At 33.7% G+C, this 19995-nt stretch overlaps 3 protein-coding genes across 4 annotated transcripts; 1 reads left to right on the top strand and 2 right to left on the bottom strand.

Moving 5' to 3' along the window:
• Positions 1-7164: 7164 nt before the first annotated feature.
• Positions 7165-9153, bottom strand: LOC105649453 (ARM repeat superfamily protein). Its single transcript, XM_012236093.4, has one exon. It carries the CDS (start codon positions 8983-8985, stop codon positions 7252-7254), a length of 1734 nt encoding a protein of 577 aa, XP_012091483.1. The 5' UTR covers positions 8986-9153; the 3' UTR covers positions 7165-7251.
• Positions 9154-13095: 3942 nt separating this feature from the next.
• Positions 13096-19508, bottom strand: LOC105649454 (protein TRANSPORT INHIBITOR RESPONSE 1). 2 transcript variants are annotated; one of them, XM_012236095.4, is made up of 4 exons: positions 18508-19508; positions 16106-16598; positions 14815-15571; positions 13096-14231 (listed from the first exon to the last, which is right to left on the bottom strand). In XM_012236095.4, the coding sequence occupies exons 1-4, from the start codon at positions 19017-19019 to the stop codon at positions 14182-14184; spliced, it is 1812 nt and encodes a 603-aa protein (XP_012091485.1). In that variant the 5' UTR covers positions 19020-19508; the 3' UTR covers positions 13096-14181. The 2 variants fall into 2 exon arrangements, with proteins under 2 accessions (XP_012091485.1, XP_012091486.1); XM_012236096.4 differs by having other exon boundaries at positions 14802-15571; positions 18508-19506.
• Positions 13642-14056, top strand: LOC105649455 (dynein light chain 1, cytoplasmic). Its single transcript, XM_012236097.4, has 2 exons — positions 13642-13779; positions 13877-14056. The coding sequence occupies exons 1-2, from the start codon at positions 13642-13644 to the stop codon at positions 14054-14056; spliced, it is 318 nt and encodes a 105-aa protein (XP_012091487.1).
• Positions 19509-19995: the final 487 nt, after the last annotated feature.

Genomic DNA, 19995 nt, shown 5'->3' on the forward strand with positions numbered 1-19995 from the left:
TCGAAACAAACATGGCTTAACTTAGCAAGACCGGAACCCCGCGTTCAGCCAAAGTGGAAAACCATAGACGAAGACCAAAGAAAATCTGTTTCGAACTTTCAACATTTGCGTGCAAGGTCAACTGCCCACTGGCACCATTTGTAACTTGCGTTGTTCTGTAAGCTCAATTAATATTTCTGTGCTTATTTCAACAATACAACAAAATTTTTTGGACGTTCAAAAATGATTGGCCGGCTAAATTTTTTTAAAAATAAATACTGAAATAAGTTAATTTAATTATTTTTTGCTTATTTAACTTTTTGGTGATTTGTGAATGATTTAATTTAATTTTAAATTTTTAAATTGATAGTGTTGAACGCTGGAATAAAAACCAGGGTGGGGTTGGAGGTTTCTAATTTTCTATATATAGTGGTCTGTAGTCAATAATCGAAACGACGTGGCGTAAAAGGTATAACCTTGTTTATGGATAACTTTATGAGATTGGATGGGTCCCCTCACTCTTACTGCACTTTTGCGCGCTTCTGATCCTATACTTCACAGACTACAGTATTGTCTACACAGCTAGCATCCCCACCGTATGGTACTTACTATGCTTGTCGTCACACCTACGTATTTATTTGTTGTGCCAATTAAACTGATTATTTCTTTTTTCTTTTAAAATGGAAATTTCGAAATCAATTCTTTACCTTTTTTAATCATGCATCATATGTATTTAGATGAATTGTACTGCGATTAAATTTGAATTCATAATTTCAAATTATAAATAATTTGAATATTATATTATATGCCCAAAGCTTAAACAATAATAATATATTTGACATGTGTGTCATTGTTTTGTTACAGGATAAGAAGATAGAGCAAACTTTTAGAAATAAGTAAATCAATTGAAAAAGAGCATATATTATTGTAGGAATTTAGGTGGAAAAAGAAATTTCAATAATGCACATGAAGACCTTCAATGCACCTTCCATGGCCGGTGAATGTAATGTTTTGGATAAACATTTGGGCTCCCCACCGAAAATGGAAATATGGATATTCAGTAAGGTCCACTGGCAGCCATTTCTCCTTTGGTCTTTTGACTTCTGGAAACTTAATCAACACCTGCAACTTTAATTTACGTATATATATATAATTAGCGAGAATTTGCTTGAATAATTTTCATTTTCAGCTGCTGTATATTTATTTATTTATATAATATAAAATATAATACATACTTCAAAATTAAGCCACATATGCACATATCAATCAATTTAAAAATAAAAAACTAAGGAAAAATATTATTTTTCTCTACTAGAATTTTACTAATTTAAGTTGCAGTACAATAAATAAGATAAAGAAAAGAAAATAAGAAATCAAAACTCTCTCGTCAGTTTGTAGATTTGACTTATTGTATGTTGGTTGCGAAATTAGGTGTTACGTCTATATATGTATACAGATGGAGAGTAGAAAACGCAATATTATAATTAATAAATGAGAGAATCAATTTATTATTTATTTAATAATTATTAAAATCAATCCATTCTTTTATTTATTAATATGATAGACATATGAAAACACAAAATAGTTAAAAAAAAGAAGAAAATATTACAATTTTTTTATCAAATATATTAGAAACATAAAAAGACATAAGGTCAAGAAAAGAAAAGAGATAAGCATCCATGCAAATAGAAATGCTACACATTAATTAATCTGAAAGATGAAACATTAACTACCAGAGCAAGATATAGCGCGTTAATTGATAAGTATTATCCAAGGATAAGGAAGAGTAATATGTAATTGAGTCAAACCCAGATAAACCCTAACCAATATCATACAGTTGACTGTCGGTCTGTTCCCATTTTTCTTTACCTTAAACCATGCCTGATTTTCTGATAACAGGTCACAAGTCAACGACCACCTCTGGTTTAGACGAGGGGGATGTTACACTAATTAATAATAATAATCATCATAATGAAAGAGATTAAGACTGGCAGGCAACTAAGCACGTAGTTTGTTTAGCTAGATATAATTATTTAATTAAGTTTGATAATTTTCTAACTAAAAAAAGAATTAAGAATTCTTTCTCGGTTAGCTTTTATGGGCATAGATGGTGAAGTCTTTAGTTCAGTATATGATTCTGCTGCAAAAATCCATCTAGAAATAAGATAGGCTTTGCTTCACTTTACCGTTTCTCTCTTCACATGATCTCAGCTGTCCTAACTTTGCTAAAATCCATTAACTTGGATCACTTGCGGTGTTCATGGTTTTCCCGCCTTTTATTTTTCTTTGTTATTATTTTTTTAAAAAATTTTAAATTATGATAATTTTTCAATTTAAGACTATTTCTTTTTTTTTTTTTTCTGAAAACTATAATCTGATTAATCAGTAGTTCTTAACAATATGGAGAATAAGAGCTTTAAAAATTAAGTTTTTATTAATTCAGTAATAATTATTTAAAAAAATAATATGTTTTGTTAATATTGATATGATTTTAATAAAAAAATGCGTTTTGTTCCTATCTGTTGTTTGTCGTGTTCTTTCAGAAAAAATAATTTTTAAAAAATAGTTATATTGTTTTCGTCATTCAATCCTCATAATTCTTTTTTTTTTTTTTTTTTTTAAAAAAAAAAATCAACAACGCGTAAGACCTTTTCCCATTTCACAATCACGCATAAAAACGAAGAAAGCCCTTTTTGTTGTTTCTGAACATGGGGGTTTACGTCTTATCTGCCGCTTTGCTCTCCTTCGCCTATTTGCCTCTCTTTAGATAATTAATTAATATTAACACCGAAATTAAAATTCCTCCGCAATAATATTTTAATCATACGTTAATCTAAAAGACATTTGTGATTTTCTGCCTTTTTAAATTAACAATTCTTCAATCATTTTAGCGTGTCAACTTTCATTTGTTTATTGCAATCATTATTCCCATTGCTATTGTTATTATATTATTATTACGATTGAATAATTGTTTTTTTTTAAAATGATTATAGTTTAATTTGATTGTTAATTACACACTGATTATTGATTTGATGGTAATCTAGCTACTTGTTCTTATTATAAGCTGTTATGTTATGCAAGTTGAAAGAATCTGCAACCGATTTCCATTATTTAATGTTACTGGGATTGTTCTGTTTAATTAATTATCTAATTATTTAAACGGTGTCGCTTTCAATGCCAGGGCAGGAGCTGAAAATGAAACACACGAGTCCTTTGTGGTGTGAACTGAAATAAGTGGCGTTTCCTGTTTTCAGGATAATAGCATAAGCAAAAAAACATAAATTTTGATTCATATTTTTTTTAACTTGTTAATTCCCTAAATTTCTGAATCAGATTCTTTGTTTTGATGCTTTTGGCGCAACAATGATTCTAAAATGTATCGGTGATTGTTATGTTTTATGAATTAGTATCGTTCATTTTTAGAACAGAATTAAATTACCCTATGTACTTAAATACCGTTTTTTGAAAGTTTAAAATTCAACGTCACATGCCTTGACAAGTTTAGTTTGGACAATGTAGGACCAAGGAAAAGAAATCAAATCATGCGTAATTCCGGAATCCATTTAGATTCATCATCATCACTAAATTTAGATTCAGTGGCTACAATAACATGGGTTGTTCACACTCAAAATTGACACTACTAGCAAAATTTGGAGATATCGATCTGTCGATAATTAATTGAGGGGACCAATATCTTTCTTTTTCTTTCTTTAAAAACATAAGTATATAAATAGCAGCAGCTTCCTAAACCTACTAAACGCATTCTTGAATGTTTTGAATTGTGTGTTTGTCTTCTTTACTTGACTTGGATTAACATTTATTGAAGCATGTAGCCATGGAAGATTCAATTATGTAGAATAGTAATAAAATTGAATTTTCCCTCTCCAAGTATGGTGACCAACTTGTCTTTTACGCTGGCAGATTACAAGTGGTAAAGATTCTATAGGGAACTAGCAATTAAAAAAGTGGCAAGAACCCCAAGAACTTGAAATCAAAATTGATTAATAAATTCCAGAAACAATAATATATTAATCTTCATGCCATAACCCAGAAGGCAGAAGCACGAGGATAAATAAAATGACAAAAAACCAAGAAAAAGACAATTTCATTTCGTATATATTAATATAATAAAATGGAAGCTGCTATATTTCCAGCTTTTTTTTTTTTAATTAAACTGAGAAATGCAATATACAGAGTCTGAATCCTCTGATAGCAATTTTTCAGTACATCAGTGACAGATTCCTATCGGAGAAAAGCTTATGATGTGAAACTTCTGCTTCATTTCTCTCCTTTTTTAGAGGGTTTATGAGTTCTGATGACATAAAGAAACCAGATAGTTGGGAAATTGCGCTCAATTCGCGCTCAGGAGTCAGGACCTCAGGTGCGCGTGTACGTCTCAGTGGCAGGGATGAAAGTTACAGGTTGCTGTCCTTTTTCCGTGTATGTGGTGGAGATGTGGGCCTTAACGGTCATTTTCTTATATACATAAATAAAAAATATTATATATAATTGAGTAAATTAAAAATTAGAAATAAATAAATCCAATCACATAATTGTTTCAAAGTATTACATTTTACAAGTTATAAAGAATTGGACAAAATTAAGGATAAAGGAGATGAATCATTTGACACTGTGCATATTGACAAAAACAATGGAATGCCAAAATCATGAAAGCAAATAGAAAAAATATATACTAACATTTCAGGACATACTATTTGAAATGATTTTTAGAAACAGAATGCTATCCGCTGCAATGAGAGGATTAATTCTATTGTACAGCTTTTAATGTTTTTTCGAGCTATTGAATTTAATAAAAAAAACAATAAAAAAATGATTTTAGAAGTGTCGTTATAGCATCCACAAATTTTGGAAGTGTGATGTAATGTCCATTTTGAAGCTGACACAAATAAGTGTTGACTATAAATGTAAAAGGACCCAAATTAATTTGGGAGAATTGGGTTTTTCCTTCGATCATAATTCTAAGGGCCCATATAAATCATCCATTCTTTGACAATTGATCAACTGATATCAACTACTCAAATTCAGTTTCTTTATTTCGTATTATTCAAATACAAAATCAAAAATTTTTTTTTTTCAGAAAAAAAAACATAGTTTTATACATTTATTATGACCATTACTGCTCATCTTTTCAACTACCAATTTATCCTTTCCAGCAGTACTTCTTAGGAAAGATTGATATATAAGATCAAAGTAAAAAAAATATCATATATAAAAAATAAAAGAAATTAGAAAATCAAAGCAGTCGTCCCTCTTATATAGAAAAAAGGGAAGCCCATGATCTTCACGTTGGCACTAGCACTAAGGTAATGCATCTATTGAAATTCCAATGACACAGTTGCAGCCATTTTCTTCTTTTGTAGATCACCATTAACTCTTGGTGCCACACAGATGATTTCTTAATTATGTGTTCTTTTTTTTTTTTTTTTTTTTACTAAAAAATGGAAAAAATTGCAAAGTGCAATTGCCCCAACACTAAAATTCTAAAATTAAATGATAGTGGTGGACTAAGTTAGGGCTGCTTTAATTAATTAATTTATTTTCTTTATACAAAGATTTTCTGTACATTTTTAATTATAATAATCTATAATATAAGTATAGAATTTTTTTAAATGAAGGGAAAAAATTATTATAATGTTTACTATAAAATAGAGTTTGAGAAAAGAAAAAAAAAAAAAAAAAAAAAAAACAGATGGAGCGCCAATGACAGAACGCATTGTAAAGAATAAAGATGGAAGATAACCAGCTTTTTACAATGGGCCAGAGGCCCAGAAAGCAGACAATTAGATACATAAATAAGACAAAGAAGTTGGAAAAGCACATACAAGAGCCCAAAAGAGAGAGAGCTAACCAGAAAAGCCCATATTGAGTTGGGTTTTTTTATGCTAATTAAGTGCTATGGATGAGCTCATTCATGACTCGAGGATGAAATGAAATGAAACCTACATTAGCCTAATCATAAAAAATAATGTTCAGACATAGTCCTTAAAGCTCAATCCATCGATTGACATATTGGAAAGTTATGTTTGATAGGGTCCATGAAAAAACCTATCTCATCCCAAATAGTTTCCCAAAACATTTGCCAGTTGGTTCTCATATTCTTGATTCAAAAAGGTCCAACTCCCAAAAAACATAGGTTAGAAATTTACCTGCAGTTAAGACATTGGATCCTACTGACTAGTGTTTTGCCTTTATATAGCCCAACTCAAATAAATGATCTACAATTGCTCTTTAAAAGTCCTGCTTCTTCTTCATTGCCATGCACACTTTATATGCATTATATAACTCTCGTGTCAGAAAAAACAAATGTCATCTTCCAATACCCACATGAAAATTCATTTCCTTTCTTGATAGAGCTTCAAGCATGTGAAATTTAATGTTTGCCTGTTTGGTAAGTTCATAAAACTAAAATCGTGTCATGGATTAAAGCCAGGTCTAGAATGGTCCACTGCCCTTATTATCTTCCAAATTTGTTAGCCGAAACTATCATAAGTCGGTATTGCATACCCTACAATAAGTAGGCCCTTGCTATTAGAGCAGCCAACGAGGGACCAACCTTGTCCCATCTTAGCTCATATCTACATATATTTTTTTTTTTACAGCTAAGTTAGGCTTATCATTCTGGTTCAGTCAAGGATAACTAACACTGATCACGGCTTTAATGCCTAAATTGTGATCTAAGTAGGTAAATTTGGTTTATTTTGGATTGGATGCTTAATTATATATATATATAACATAGTTGTAACATAAGACAAAAACATCAAAACGTGTCTTATTGAACAAAAAGACAGAGATGGAGAAAAGAAAAAGACAAGCAAATACAGCAAGAAGCTCCATCTATCACTATGTTTAGTGACCATAATGGTAAAGATGGACAAAAGATTGAATGCCACTATTCACATGCCCCTCTGGGTTTCATGGGTTTCCCATGTGCTTCTTCACAAATACATACAAAATATCTTTTCGTACTATATTATCTAATCTCTCCAGCTATGTTAATTAAATGCTGCAATTACATTCTCTTTCGAGTCTTTTACGAAAAATGCAACTATTACTATAATCAACAGAGCGAACATGTTCAATATAATATGTTATATCTTTTCACTAGGTACTAAATATAGTTACAAATTAAGCCAAAAAAGTCTATTTAGAAACAAAGTGCAAGACTTCGAAAATTATGTAAATTTGAACCCGCTTAAGTAAAATATACAGTGAAAAAAGAACCTAAAAAAAAAATTTAAAAAGAAATTACATTCAAGAATGCCATATTCCACTCAACATACTACGGAATCTATTTGTAGATAGTTTCCTGACAAGTCTTTTTGCATCTGAAACTTCAGCTTCAGCAAGTTTCTCGATATTCTTCAAATAACCAGAGTTGACAATCTTTCTTCTTCCACTGTTGCTACTTGTCAATGAAATTAATATGGAAAGTAAGAACTTTTTATTACCTGCTGAATTTGCCTCTTCTTGATCAAGCAATTGAAGAAGAAAGGCAATGCTGCGATCATCTTGTATGAATCTTTTCCGATTTTTGGGCACTGAAACCATGCTTGTAAGTGCCTCTGATGCCATTTCTCTAACTTCAAATGATTTTGCATCAAGAAATCTGACAAATTCAGCCATAAAACCGGCATCTCCCATTGCTTTATTTGCTTCCTCTGATGTTCCTGATAGCCTAAATGCTACTTTAAGCGCCAATTCTTGAACTGAAACATCTCCATTTTTGAGAAAGAAAAGCAACTGATCAATAAACCCGTAACTTGTCAATATGCTAATACAATTTGTTGAAGAGAAGCACAAATTTTCAATCGCCCTTAATGCAATCTCTCTAGATTTATATGTGGATGTAATTTTTGGCTCCAGAAGGTGTACTAACGCGCGAATTCCACCTTCTCTAACTATCAATTGCCTAACTGATTCATCTCCAGAAGCAATATTTTGAAGGAATTCAATTGAACTTATTTGCACAGCTTCGTCTTTCGATCTTGAAAGCTTGATAAATCTAGTAACAGCACCTTCTTCAATCATAAATTTTTTAATTTCTTCAACACCAACAAGATTTCTCAATACCCCACAAGCAGGACCAATAAGTTCTGCTCTACAATCACCAAAAGAACACATTTTTAATAAAGCCGTGACACCACCATGAGCTGAAACTGACCAAGCATTATCAGAATTCTCAGTCAATTTCTGTAAACTTCTAGCGGAAGCTTCTTTTCCCAATTCACTACCGCTTTCCAAAACCCTAACCAAAGGACCTATAACCCCAGAACCAATTAATACAGACTTGCAAGAATCAAACCCAGAAATTAAAGAAACAACCTTTACAGCCTCTTCTTGAATTCCAATTTCAGATGAGTCAAGAAGATTAACCAATACGTGCATAATGTCGCCAACTTCAACAATTACCTTCACATATTTCTCATCTTCTGCAATAACCTCATTTAAATTGACCAACGCTTGTCTTTTCATTTGAGTATCACCAATCTTCATCCTGGTAAACAGATCCCTAACATAAAACCTCATGTCATCTTTAGAAGCGTTGACTCCAGGCTTAGACACAACAATGGCAAACCCTTGAGTTAAAATGCCTGCAGTACAAATCCCAGATAAATTTTTCACAAGCTGATCGAACTTTGCAGCCATTACATCCAAATCACTCTGCATCAAAAGCTTTCCACTGTATGAAAGATCCACACATCTTCGAGCAAGATCGTTGCAGTTGTTGGCAGCTTCTATTATAGCAGACATGAGACTTGACAGCAATGTGTTTTGATTGGAATCGCAATTCTCCATAGCGATTAGGCTTGTCTGTAGCTCTTCTAACTTGTTTCTTAATAGTTGCCATTTCACTGCAAAAACTCTAGTTCCATGAGAAAAGGAGATTAAAGAAGATACAACCTCAATAGCTTCCCTGAGAATGGATGTCGACGTCGATGAAGATTCTGATGAGGTCTGGTCGTGTATTGGATTTTCCTGTCTCATTTTGTTTTCTCTTTTTTGTGTTTTATTAATGACTTTGAAACAAACCCATATGGTATCTCCAAATGCAGAATCTAAGAGATGAATTTTTCCGTCAAGAGAGAGAAGCACATGAGATACTAGCTGCACATCTATCTATTCTATCTGTTATCTGTGCTTATCTTCTGACTAACAGCAACTGAATTGGATGTAACAATGCATTTACGCAACTGTCCTTACGAAGTCAGGGGCATTTATGTCATTTAATCCAAAATCAATAGCTAATTACTATCTTAAAAAAACTGTCACACTATATTACTATTTTGTCCTAGTTTTTACCAAGAACTGATTCACTCAGGTATGGGTAGGTGTTCCCTGCGGATTTTATATGATTTGCCTATTGTTCATGTGGATTAATCAAGTACGTATTGGGATTACTAGAACGTTGTTGGTTGTCGTTTTTGCCTGTAGTAAAATGCAAAACACAGAGTGTTGTGAAAGTTACTATACATGCTTCAGAAACTGTATTATTTTTGTTTTTACTTGGACTTAACGGTGGAAGGTATTAGTTAACCTTTCCCTTCATTACTCTATATTGAGAGTTACCAAACTTTTTTTTACTCTTCTCAACAACATTTTTCAAATACCAATAATCCACCTGTGCAGTTTTTAAGAATGTTGCCGTTAAGAATATGAGCACTCTGGTTCAGTAAATGCACTCCACAGGTTTATGCATTGTTCAGCGAAGATGAATTAATTATTCTTTTTTTTATTATTATTTTTTCAATGAACAATCCATGTAATATGTAATATTAATTTCATTTTAGAATTCGTAGTTATTCTTTTTCATGAGTGGTTTTTTTAATAATCGAATATTTAATATTGCCGAAAGATGATTTATTCATTTCAATCAATGAATATAAATGATATATTCTCAATTAGATGAAAGAAATATAATTAGTCTTAAGGGGACATTCGCATTTTATAATTTTGAGACAGTAATTTATTAAGATCTTTAGGAAAAACATGTACATAGTTAGGAAAATTGCTTATTCCAGGCTGCTAAAGGGAGGTTGAGAGAAAACAAAAGGCCTGGGGGAAGGGCGATGGACCACGCCCTAATAAGAAGAGAGTGCTTAGATAGGGTGAAAAGAAGAAATGAGTAGCTTTCAATATTGTGGGAGGATAGAGAAGACATAAAGGTCACCCCACCATGTGAAGGGCTTTGTTGGATGCCTTGAGCTAGCAGTCACCTTTTTAATACCAAGTGGAGATGAAGCCTTCACTCATGGTTTTCTTTCCTTTCTATTCTTTTCTGTCTGTCATTTATTAAATGTTTAAAGTCTAATTGGCCCAAATCTAATTTATTTTCATTTTAATCTCATAAAGTGTACTAACTTATTAAGTTTCTTTAATTAAGTCATGACCTTTGTGGTTTTTAAATTTAATTGACTTTGTCAAGGTCGCTATGTTGTTTGAGGTGGTGCTAAACCAAAAAATAAAAAAAAAGAAATCCAAAAGGTTCTCTCATGTCAACACAATTTTACAAAAAGAAACCACAAAGCATGTTGACTATTTATAAATTAAGCTTGAGGAATAATCTTTAACGGAATTTCTGGTAGTTGTTCATATAATAAAATTATATAATTAAAAAAAAGGGTAAAAAGAAGATTAAAACCATAGAAAATGACAAATGAGATAATATATAAATTAAAATATATTAATAAAATAATTAGGAGACTAATTATGCTCTGAGTTTGTCTCACTTCAAGACAAAAGTTTATCCATTATTATTCTGCTGGTCACGGATTCTTATTTTATGAATCTTTTGGCGATTAGCATGCTTTAAATTAGCTGGAGTTATGTGGTTTGGATGGACATTAATTAGTATTAACTTCTGTTAATCTACTTTAGGACTTGTAAATGTACGTACATATATACAAAAATTACAAATTATCTTTTTCGAAAAAGAAAATAAAAATTAAACATGTGGAAAATTCAGATGTTAATTCTTTCTGGGTTGTCTTCAGCGATGAACTTTCTGTAAGTAGGCCACTGTCTGCTGGCCTAGTGACTGCATCAGAAAATGTTTGTTGCCTTCCTTCTCTTCATAGCATATAATTTTAACTTTGCATCTTTACTACTCTGAATGTAGTGGTAGTGGGGTCTTTCTTATTGCTTTAGAATTTATCTCTGACATTTGTGAAGTATTTCTTTCACCTTTTTCTTTCGGAAATATATCCGACGGGTTAACTCAGGTGGAAAAGAAAGAATACCCTTAACTTTATAGGCAGTAAAAAATGATATTGTTGGAAACATAGGGATATATGTGGAGTGTTAGGTACATATCTCCATTTGTATACAAAAGCAAGAAACTGATAGTTTGGGATACATGTAACTTTGAGTACAGGAGAAGGGAAATTCAACAAGGAAAAAGTTGTGGCTACTATATACCTTGGCTTTGAAGAGAAAGGTATATACAGCAAAATTTTCATGCCCATCTACTACTCTGTTGAGAGAGAGAAAGAGAAAAAAAAAAAACAATAACAACATCAAACCTTTTATAAAGTTTGATAAGAAAAGAGATTGCTTGATGTGGATATAAAGATTTGGTGTCGCAATTCCTTGTATTATATTTTCCAACTATAATAAAAATTTTCAATCTTTCAATTTCCATAATTAAATAGGACCCTTTAGTGGCAAGTTCCGCAATTAACCTGTAAACTATCTATTTATAAGAATAAACGTAGCTTAAGCTAAGTTGTATTTACCAATACGTAATCAGATTTGAAAATCTGCTGATGTACAGCTTAAATTAAGGAAGCTACAGGTGCTGATAATGACTATTTTCTTTTTCATTAGTCTTAATCTAAAGATTGTGAAACCATTAAATAGTTTTTGGATAATGTGGAGCCAAAAATGTCAAGATGTAGTGTTTTTTGTATTTAATAAGCAATCTAAATGATATGGGTTGTCAAGTAATATTGATCTTAATCCGAAAATAATCTTGATTTTACAATTGTGGCAATGGAAAGTGTTCTCTGAGCAAAATGGGTTAAGTTGAGATGGTAGAATCTGTTTGATGATGAAGAACATAATTGCTGAATCTGGCATTTTGGAGTAATAATGAAATGATAAAATTGATGGGATAGTGAGTGAGTGGCTTTGATTTCGCAACTTACAATGCAAGAAAATGATGTGTCCTCACTCCTCACAACATCAGGCATGGACCTCTGTCACTCGTACTATCGTCACTCTTATTAGCTTTTCATTTGAATGACACAGATTAACAATGTCAAACACTAATTAATGCTTTGTAATTGCAAATATAGTAATTAGGGCTGTACGTACCAAGAAATAATTCAGATTTCAAAGTTACAAAATTAGCTAATATGTTATTTATTTTGTGATTTGATTAATAAATAATAATAGTAAATATTAATAAAAGATAGAATAATAATAATGATAATAAAATAATCGATTGGAGCACCTTCCTTCCAAAATATGGGTATCGGAATTGGGCTATTGCCCGAAACTATCAATGAAACAAATAGGCTTTGATTAATCGAGTGGGACCCATGGTAAGGAAATGTGACTGAATTTGATGTGAATGATAAAAAAACAAAATAATAATAATAACAATAAAAACAAAGGAAAAAGTTGAATTTTATAATATTTTTCGATAAAAAATAATAGAAAAATATACAGTGTTATGAGTAAAATTTTGGAAGCGATCTGATGGCTTGCCTGAAGATATTTGCTACCTACAAAACAATCGTGAACCACCGTGACTCTGTATATGAACTACCCCCGATCACAAATCTTCTTATATGGCCCAGCTAAGAGCGGCCCAGACCAGCCCAATATAATTACTTTTAGGTCCAAAACACATGGATTGCAATCAGCTTTCCAATGGCTCTGTAGAAAGATGCTATATATCAAACCAATAAAAATAGAGATATCTCGTTTTACTTTTGGTTTGGAGAAATTCTCCGGTTGAGTTTGTTTGTAGCAAAATCGAAGGATTTGAAGGTTCCAAGTAGCATTTTCCGCAAGTTCACTCATGAAATGAATCATTGCAAAAAAAAAAATTGCAGCATTTAAAATGTGAAATGGAATTATCAACCATCAGTATAAACTATAAGAAAGAGCTTCAAAAGTATCCATTCCTGTTAACTTCCAAGTCTCCAAATTCTTAGGAAGAGAGTAATTGTGAATCAATACAAATGAATAGACCTAAGAACAAAACATATTCAAAGGTCTTCGGAATCAAATAAAAATAAAAGAAAACGATACTGAATCAGAAGCAAAAAGACAATCAGTCATCGACCTTTGAACATTCACAGGGAAATTATTGGCAAATAGTAGCCATTCAGCCACATACATCCCACATCTCCAAGATAATTTGGACCAGCAAAACAATTAGCCTCTTTTGCCACTGACTATCCCACAAGCCGTTGATTAAAAAATGGTCCTTTGTCTACTGCACTTGCATATGCCATTGGGTGCATCCAAATGTATTTATCCCATGGGCCTATAAGCTGATACCTTATACCTGGCTTCAATCAATTTGCACCCTTTCCTTCATTCAGGGCTATAATAGTCTCACCACAAACCTTGCCTTGAGTACTCACTGCTTTCTCTCTTTTGATCTCTTCCACCACACTCGAGAACAGAGCCATGTTAGAAGGTAAAGCTGTTGTTGGTGAGACTGACATGCTTCAAACCATGCAGCAGGATGCACTTCACTTAGCTGCAAAGGCCCTTGATATTTTTGATGTCACGGAGTCCACTGATATTGCCCGCTTTATTAAAAAGGTGAACTCCTGAATCAATTTGATTTTAGCTCAATATTGAATTGTTAAGGAACGCAAAATGACATCCTTTTGTTATGCCTTGAAAATCATTGTTGCAGGATTTTGACATGCTCCGTGGACCAGGATGGCAATGCATAGTAGGGACAGAATTTGGTTCCTTTGTGACCCATTACCATGGCTGCTTCATCTACTTCAACATTGGCAGTATTGCAATTATGCTATTCAGGTGTGCTGTAAATCAAGTGGACGAAGCAAACGTGTTTCCAGCTCTGGATTGATGAATAGGCTTTGTTTTTATTGTATCTTTTTCACTTCCATATTCCACTGTTCACTGCTTGGAGAAAATAAACAGCAGTAGAAATATGGATTCATGTTTCTTTGACCCATTTTATCTTCTTCCCACTCACATCACAAATATGAATTGCATATCCAATGAAGCTTTCTCTGCAGAACCTATGAAGTAGAGGATACAATTGCCATAAAAAAGAGATACAAGTGACACTATGTACAGGGCAGGAATAGTAATACATGAAAAGAGCCTCATGAAGACAAAACTTGGTAGAAAATTTGAAGAGTGCATTACTTCCATGGCAAAACAGTAACTTAATTAATCACTGATGGGCATAAATACATGTCTTCAGCACACACTCTTCAGTCTAGTTGCAAAGTGCTTCCTGATAAATACTAACCTATACTGCAGTCACTGCATAATGGTTGCCAGGAGAATAGTTCAACTCAACCAACCACAAGAATTATGCAGGCAACTCAGCTACCTATGATCAAAAGGAAAAAGCAGGGGAATAAAGGGGATTTCCCCTCCCATATTGAGCTTGTGTACCTTCCCCTCATAAAGGAGAGGCACTAACAGGCAACCCATGCTCTGAAGTTCCTGCCAGCTAAAGAGTGCCTGTCAATGTCACTTAATGTATGTGAATGTGCACAAACCTATGCATGTACTTCTGTGTATATGTAACTGAGTGTTTTATTTGTTTTCATGTTGTGTACAAGAGAGAGACGGGTTACCTAAGTTATAAACCTGAAAGAGTGAGGACAGAAGGAGGGGCATCTCTTCTTGGTCCGGCAACAGAACGGTAAACGTAAACTTTATCAGCCTGACTGTCATCGCTCCATTCTTCCTTCATTACCTCCACATTCAATCTAGGCATTTCCCTTGCCAATAGCCGACAGCCATTCATTGTCACTTTGCAGGATGACATCCAAAGTGACCTCATAGATTCATACTTCTCTAAACCTGAGAGAAGAGCTGCATTTCCAAATGGGCAATCCCTTATCTCAAGTTTTCTCAACTTTGGACAACCTCCTAGTACACACTGCATCCCCCAGTCGCTGCTGCCAGCAAAAGCTACGGAAAGAGTTTCCAAATTTTTTGCATACCTCCCAATATACTCGAATGTCAGGTCTGTCAAGAGACCTGAAACTGAAAGTCTCTGAAGTTTATTGCAAGTCTTCACAACTGCACCAAAAGCCTCATCCATGGGTTCATTTGTCGTGTAATCTGGTTGACCAGGATTCATTATGCAGAGACGGAAGTGAGTGAAGTTTGGACAGTTTTGCACAATTGTAGCTACTGCAGCATTCGTCATCTGCCGGCAAAAGTAGAGAACATAGTGAAGTCTCCGACAACCATAAGACACAGCAACAAACCCTGCTTCGGTCACCCCATGTATAATTTCCTCATCGAAGGGATCCGCAGGGAATACACGGAGTTCCTCCAGCAAAGGGCAGTGTGATCCAACAGCCTCCAGCCCTTTGTCCTCCACAGTGTCCAGGACCTGCAACAAGATTACAATTAAACCCCCAAGAGAACTGAAGTTGTGAAGGCTTGTCTATGACTTACTTCATGCTCAACCAGTGTTTTAAATGATAGTTTCAAAAGTAAAGCTAGGAAAAGTGCCAGGGTAAATGACCTGTCGGGTTTTTATTCTTTGAATATCTCAAGCTCTTATATATTCCATGTACTCAGGACAACGATATATATCCAGACCCAAAGATTGATGTAATATGCATGATTAAATTATATAAAAGATGTGTAGCATACACAGACAGCAAAATATTCAGGGTGTTTCCATAAAAACATTAAGCACAACTGGGAATACAATAGAACAATCAAGAACAAGAGAAGCTTTCTAGGACTCTGACACATTTGAAACAAAATATCCAATTACAGAAATAGTGATTGTTGAATAGCTAATCCAAGTTGTGCAAGATAGGACAAACATATGGTATAGCGAAAGAGAATGAAGGTATCCGTCTTCCAGAAACATAAATGGATAGGGAAAAAAGAAAGAAAGAAAATGGTTTCTTACCCATAGTCGGCGAAGTTGTGGGCAGTGACGAAGAAGATTATCAAGTTCAAGACTTTGCAAAGCAGCATAGCTCAAATTTAGGAAGGTCAAGTTTGTACAAGCAGGGTAGAGAACTGGTAAATATAGTGCCATCGCTTCCCATAAACCAGAAAGGGTATCTAGGTTCTTACAATGACTGAATGCATTTTCGAGATCAGTGTACTGCTGGGTAGACAGCTCTTGTGAGAAAGAGCCAGTACCAAGCTCTGTTAACTGTGGGGCACCGACGAGCAGCCTCTGTAGTTGGTCCAAGGAAATATTTTTGTTGACCTTCAGGACTTTTAATGATTTGCACCTAGTCACAAGTCTCTCAAGGGCATCAAAATTGACTTCACTATTTAGGTTGGCAAAGTTTAATATTTCCAATGATGAGAAGTTTTCAGGAAAGCAGCTCAGCCAACTGCCACTCTTGTCATCAATACCATTCTCCTGTATGTCAAGCTCAGTCAAATTCCTGAAACCAAACAAGAATTAGAAATTCCCTCACATACAAGATATCTAGCATACACCATCTGAGGCTGGCAGCAAGAAAGATAGCTGAAGAATGGCCAAACAATACCCTAAATAGTACAATTTCTATGAAATTGAGGAGCTATAAACTTACAATAGATCTTTTAGGGAAGATGAAGAAAAACAACAGCAGCTCGATATAAAGTACTCATGAATCATTAATTATTATTTCAGCCTTTGTAATTTATTATCTTTCTGTTTGAGCTATACAAAGTTCGAGGGGAAAGGATCATATTAAAGCAAAATAATTGAGCATATAATGTTGCACACTTGACACAAGGAAAATTAATCCTGCTCATGCCAAGTGATAACTTCATAACATGTCAATAAACCAGAATAACGAATCCATAACAATTAGCTGGTGGTACATCAGCACAAAGTTCTCCAATTGAATCAGCAAGTATCTAGATTATTTATTGGGAGAAGAGATTAACTAGGGTAGTTTCAGTCGCTAAAATGAAATAAAAATAACCAGGTTCTCCACATCAGGTTACTGCTAAAATAAAGAAAAACCTCTACCTCCACCGGTCTTCTCTCAAATGATGCCTATGTAGCCAAACCACATTCAAGGAAATGACCGTGCATTCAAATGTATGTAAATCATTAGAAAGGTTATCGTGGCTCCAAAAATTTTAAAAAAAGAAAATGCAAGCTGGCCCAAATTTATTTGTACTGATATCACAAATTAAAAAAAAAATGCTACCTTTTCTTTTTATTCTACTTTTTATTTTTCTAATAGTCCAAGCAGATGTTGACAGAAATAATTCCCATATTTATCACCGCCAAGAAGATATCCAACGCTATACAAAGCATCTTGAGTATTATTCATTCATTCATATCCCTAGTCATTGCTTACTGCTCAGTGAACCAACCAACCACCAATATATGTGTGCGTACTTGTGCAGTGGATGACAAGTTGACAAAAGGATTATGCCATCCAATAAATGCGTATTAACAGGTCAAATGTCACATCAGAACAAAAGAGAAATAAAGCATTAACAAGCACAGGAGAAAGGAAGTGGAACAATAGAACCATAAGTAATGCCATTAAGCCCCTGCTTTTCTGGCAACGTAAATAGAGTCAAATAAATTGTTATGATCCATAAGGCCAAGAAGGTATTTGATTTATGGCTGCAGAGATTTATCCCAGAGTAGTCCTTAGTTCTAGAGAGATCTTATTAGGGAAAATGAAAACGAAAATCAATTTGAGAATCCTGAAATGGGGAGGGAAGGAGGCAAACAAAAAACAAAAAAAAACAAAAAAACAAAAACAAAAATACAAGAACCATATCAGATCCATAATTGACCCAATAATACATACAACTGTATCTACTAAGCAACCAAGTAGCAGTAGCAAGACCAATGTCCATGAAAATAATTGACCCAATAATACATACAACGAAACACAGAAATTTGTATTTAAAAAAAAAAAAAAAGGATATTTGAGCCGATAACGACATCAAATATATGCCATAAACCAATAAATGCCCTTCAACAGATCAAACATCAAATCAAGAAAAGGAAATTAGAGTTAAAAAAAAAAAAGTGTAAACGCAAAATAGTAGAACCACTTCTATCAATTTAGCACTGGTACCTTTTACAAGCGAAAACCAGAAACCAGCCCACTTATTTCACAAACTCAAACTCAAACTCAAAAACAATGAACAGAACAATACATTCAAAACGTTTGTCTAATACCCACAAACAGATGATGGATCTTAACCCAATAACAGAGACAATAAATGCAAAGCACACAATTAATACTAATAATTAAAAACACAAAACACAAAATTTTAAGCGAAAATTGAATAGCCAACAAAGAAATAAGCAGCAGATTAGAGGAAAATCCGTACTTGCAATGAGTGGCAATGGCTGCAAGCCCATCGGTACTGAACCCATCACAGCTTAAAAGCGAGAGAGCTTTAAAGTTGGGAAAGTTGAAGGCCAAAAACTCTAAGCTCTCGTCAGTAATAGACATTCTTTTAAGCCTAAGCTCCTCCAGAAATGGATATTTGGAGGCGAAAACAAGCAGCCAAGACTGAATATCAGCACCCCAATTCCGAGGGACCAAATTGAAGTCCGAGAATCTCGGTTTCCCTTTAAGGGTAACACTGCGGATTTTCGGAAACCGACGAGCAACGATCTCGGGAGAAACTGAGTAGCAATTACCAATAAAAACATGAGTTCGCGACCAGCTCTCAGCGTTGTACCAGTCCTTGCATACCAGAGAAACCGAGCTCCGGTCTTTAGTAGATTTCAGTAGTCCCAGAACGCGTTCTAGTACCTCGTCAGGAAATGGAGATGACCGAGTTGACTCGATTGGCAACTCCAGCGATTCCTTCTTCCTCTTCGAATTACGATCCATTATATAGTTGGCCAAAACACAATCCCCTCCAAGTCACCGTAGCTCAAATCACCATTAACACTAAAATTTCTAAAAAAGAAAATGTAGAACACAAAAACTCTGATGGATAATTTTTTAAGACAAAAAAAGAGACAAGAAATGATTGGGTTTACACCTTTAGGTGGAAATGTTATGCCTTTGAGACTTTCCAAGTTAAGAGAAAGAGGACTGTCTTATGGAAGCACTAGAAAGCTTTCTCTCTTCTCTAAATTTAGGAAGCTTGTTGTGGGTATAGAGGCCAAAGAAGAAAGAAGCTCAGGCACTTGCGTATTATAGCAAAAGCAACAGACAGAATATTTCTAATAAAATACTAAAACAAAATTATTATCAGAAAAAAAAAAGTTAATTATAAAATAGCGATTTTTTACTTTTTAAAACGATTTTATAGTATTATAATTTTATTTATTCACTCCCATTTTAGCTGAAGCTAACACAGAGATGGCAAATGAGAGAGGGAGAGAGAGACGAGGATATCATAGCCTACGACACCTAACCTGTGCTATGGTGCGCAATGCACACAACGTCCCATTTCCCGCCACGTACGTGATTTTGGACCTTGCAATGCGCACTGCGCATATGGTGGATGTTAGAATGTAAACTCGAGGATTTGAGTCAAAGGAGCTGCGAATTATAAAAAACAGAAAAAAAATTTGGCCATTTATTTGTTTTCCTTTTCTTTTTGTCTTGTTTTCCAATTATAACCCCGCTCGCCGTTGGTGATTTTTCCGTCGGATGGTGAAACTGAAAAGTAGAGGAGAAAAAAAATTAATAAAATAACTGTCTTTCTTTCTTAATACTTACTTATTTCTTTTGGAAAAGAGAAAATTTTGGAATTGCTTTTACTATGAATTATTGTGAAAAATATCTTTTAAAATTTCATATTTTTAGATTTAAAATGAACTAAAAAGTTTTTACTCTAATAAATTTAGATTTAATT

The sequence above is a fragment of the Jatropha curcas genome, chromosome 11 (assembly GCF_041381405.1).
Source record: "Jatropha curcas cultivar XTBG-Jc1 chromosome 11, XTBG_Jcur_1.0, whole genome shotgun sequence".
Lineage (NCBI taxonomy): Eukaryota > Viridiplantae > Streptophyta > Magnoliopsida > Malpighiales > Euphorbiaceae > Jatropha > Jatropha curcas.

What these genes read in the sequence shown, in the direction of transcription:
- LOC105649453 (XM_012236093.4), bottom strand. Translation starts at nt 8,985, where the DNA reads ATGAGACAGGAAAATCCAATACACGACCAGACCTCATCAGAATCTTCA.
- LOC105649455 (XM_012236097.4), top strand. Translation starts at nt 13,642, where the DNA reads ATGTTAGAAGGTAAAGCTGTTGTTGGTGAGACTGACATGCTTCAAACC. An exon ending in TTGCCCGCTTTATTAAAAAG is followed by an intron (nt 13,780 to 13,876) that starts GTGAACTCCTGA and finishes TCATTGTTGCAG; the next exon opens with GATTTTGACATGCTCCGTGG.
- LOC105649454 (XM_012236095.4), bottom strand. Translation starts at nt 19,019, where the DNA reads ATGGATCGTAATTCGAAGAGGAAGAAGGAATCGCTGGAGTTGCCAATC. An exon ending in CACAACTTCGCCGACTATGG is followed by an intron (nt 15,572 to 16,105) that starts GTAAGAAACCAT and finishes ATCTTGTTGCAG; the next exon opens with GTCCTGGACACTGTGGAGGA. An exon ending in TTCTGTCCTCACTCTTTCAG is followed by an intron (nt 14,232 to 14,814) that starts GTTTATAACTTA and finishes TCTACTTCATAG; the next exon opens with GTTCTGCAGAGAAAGCTTCA.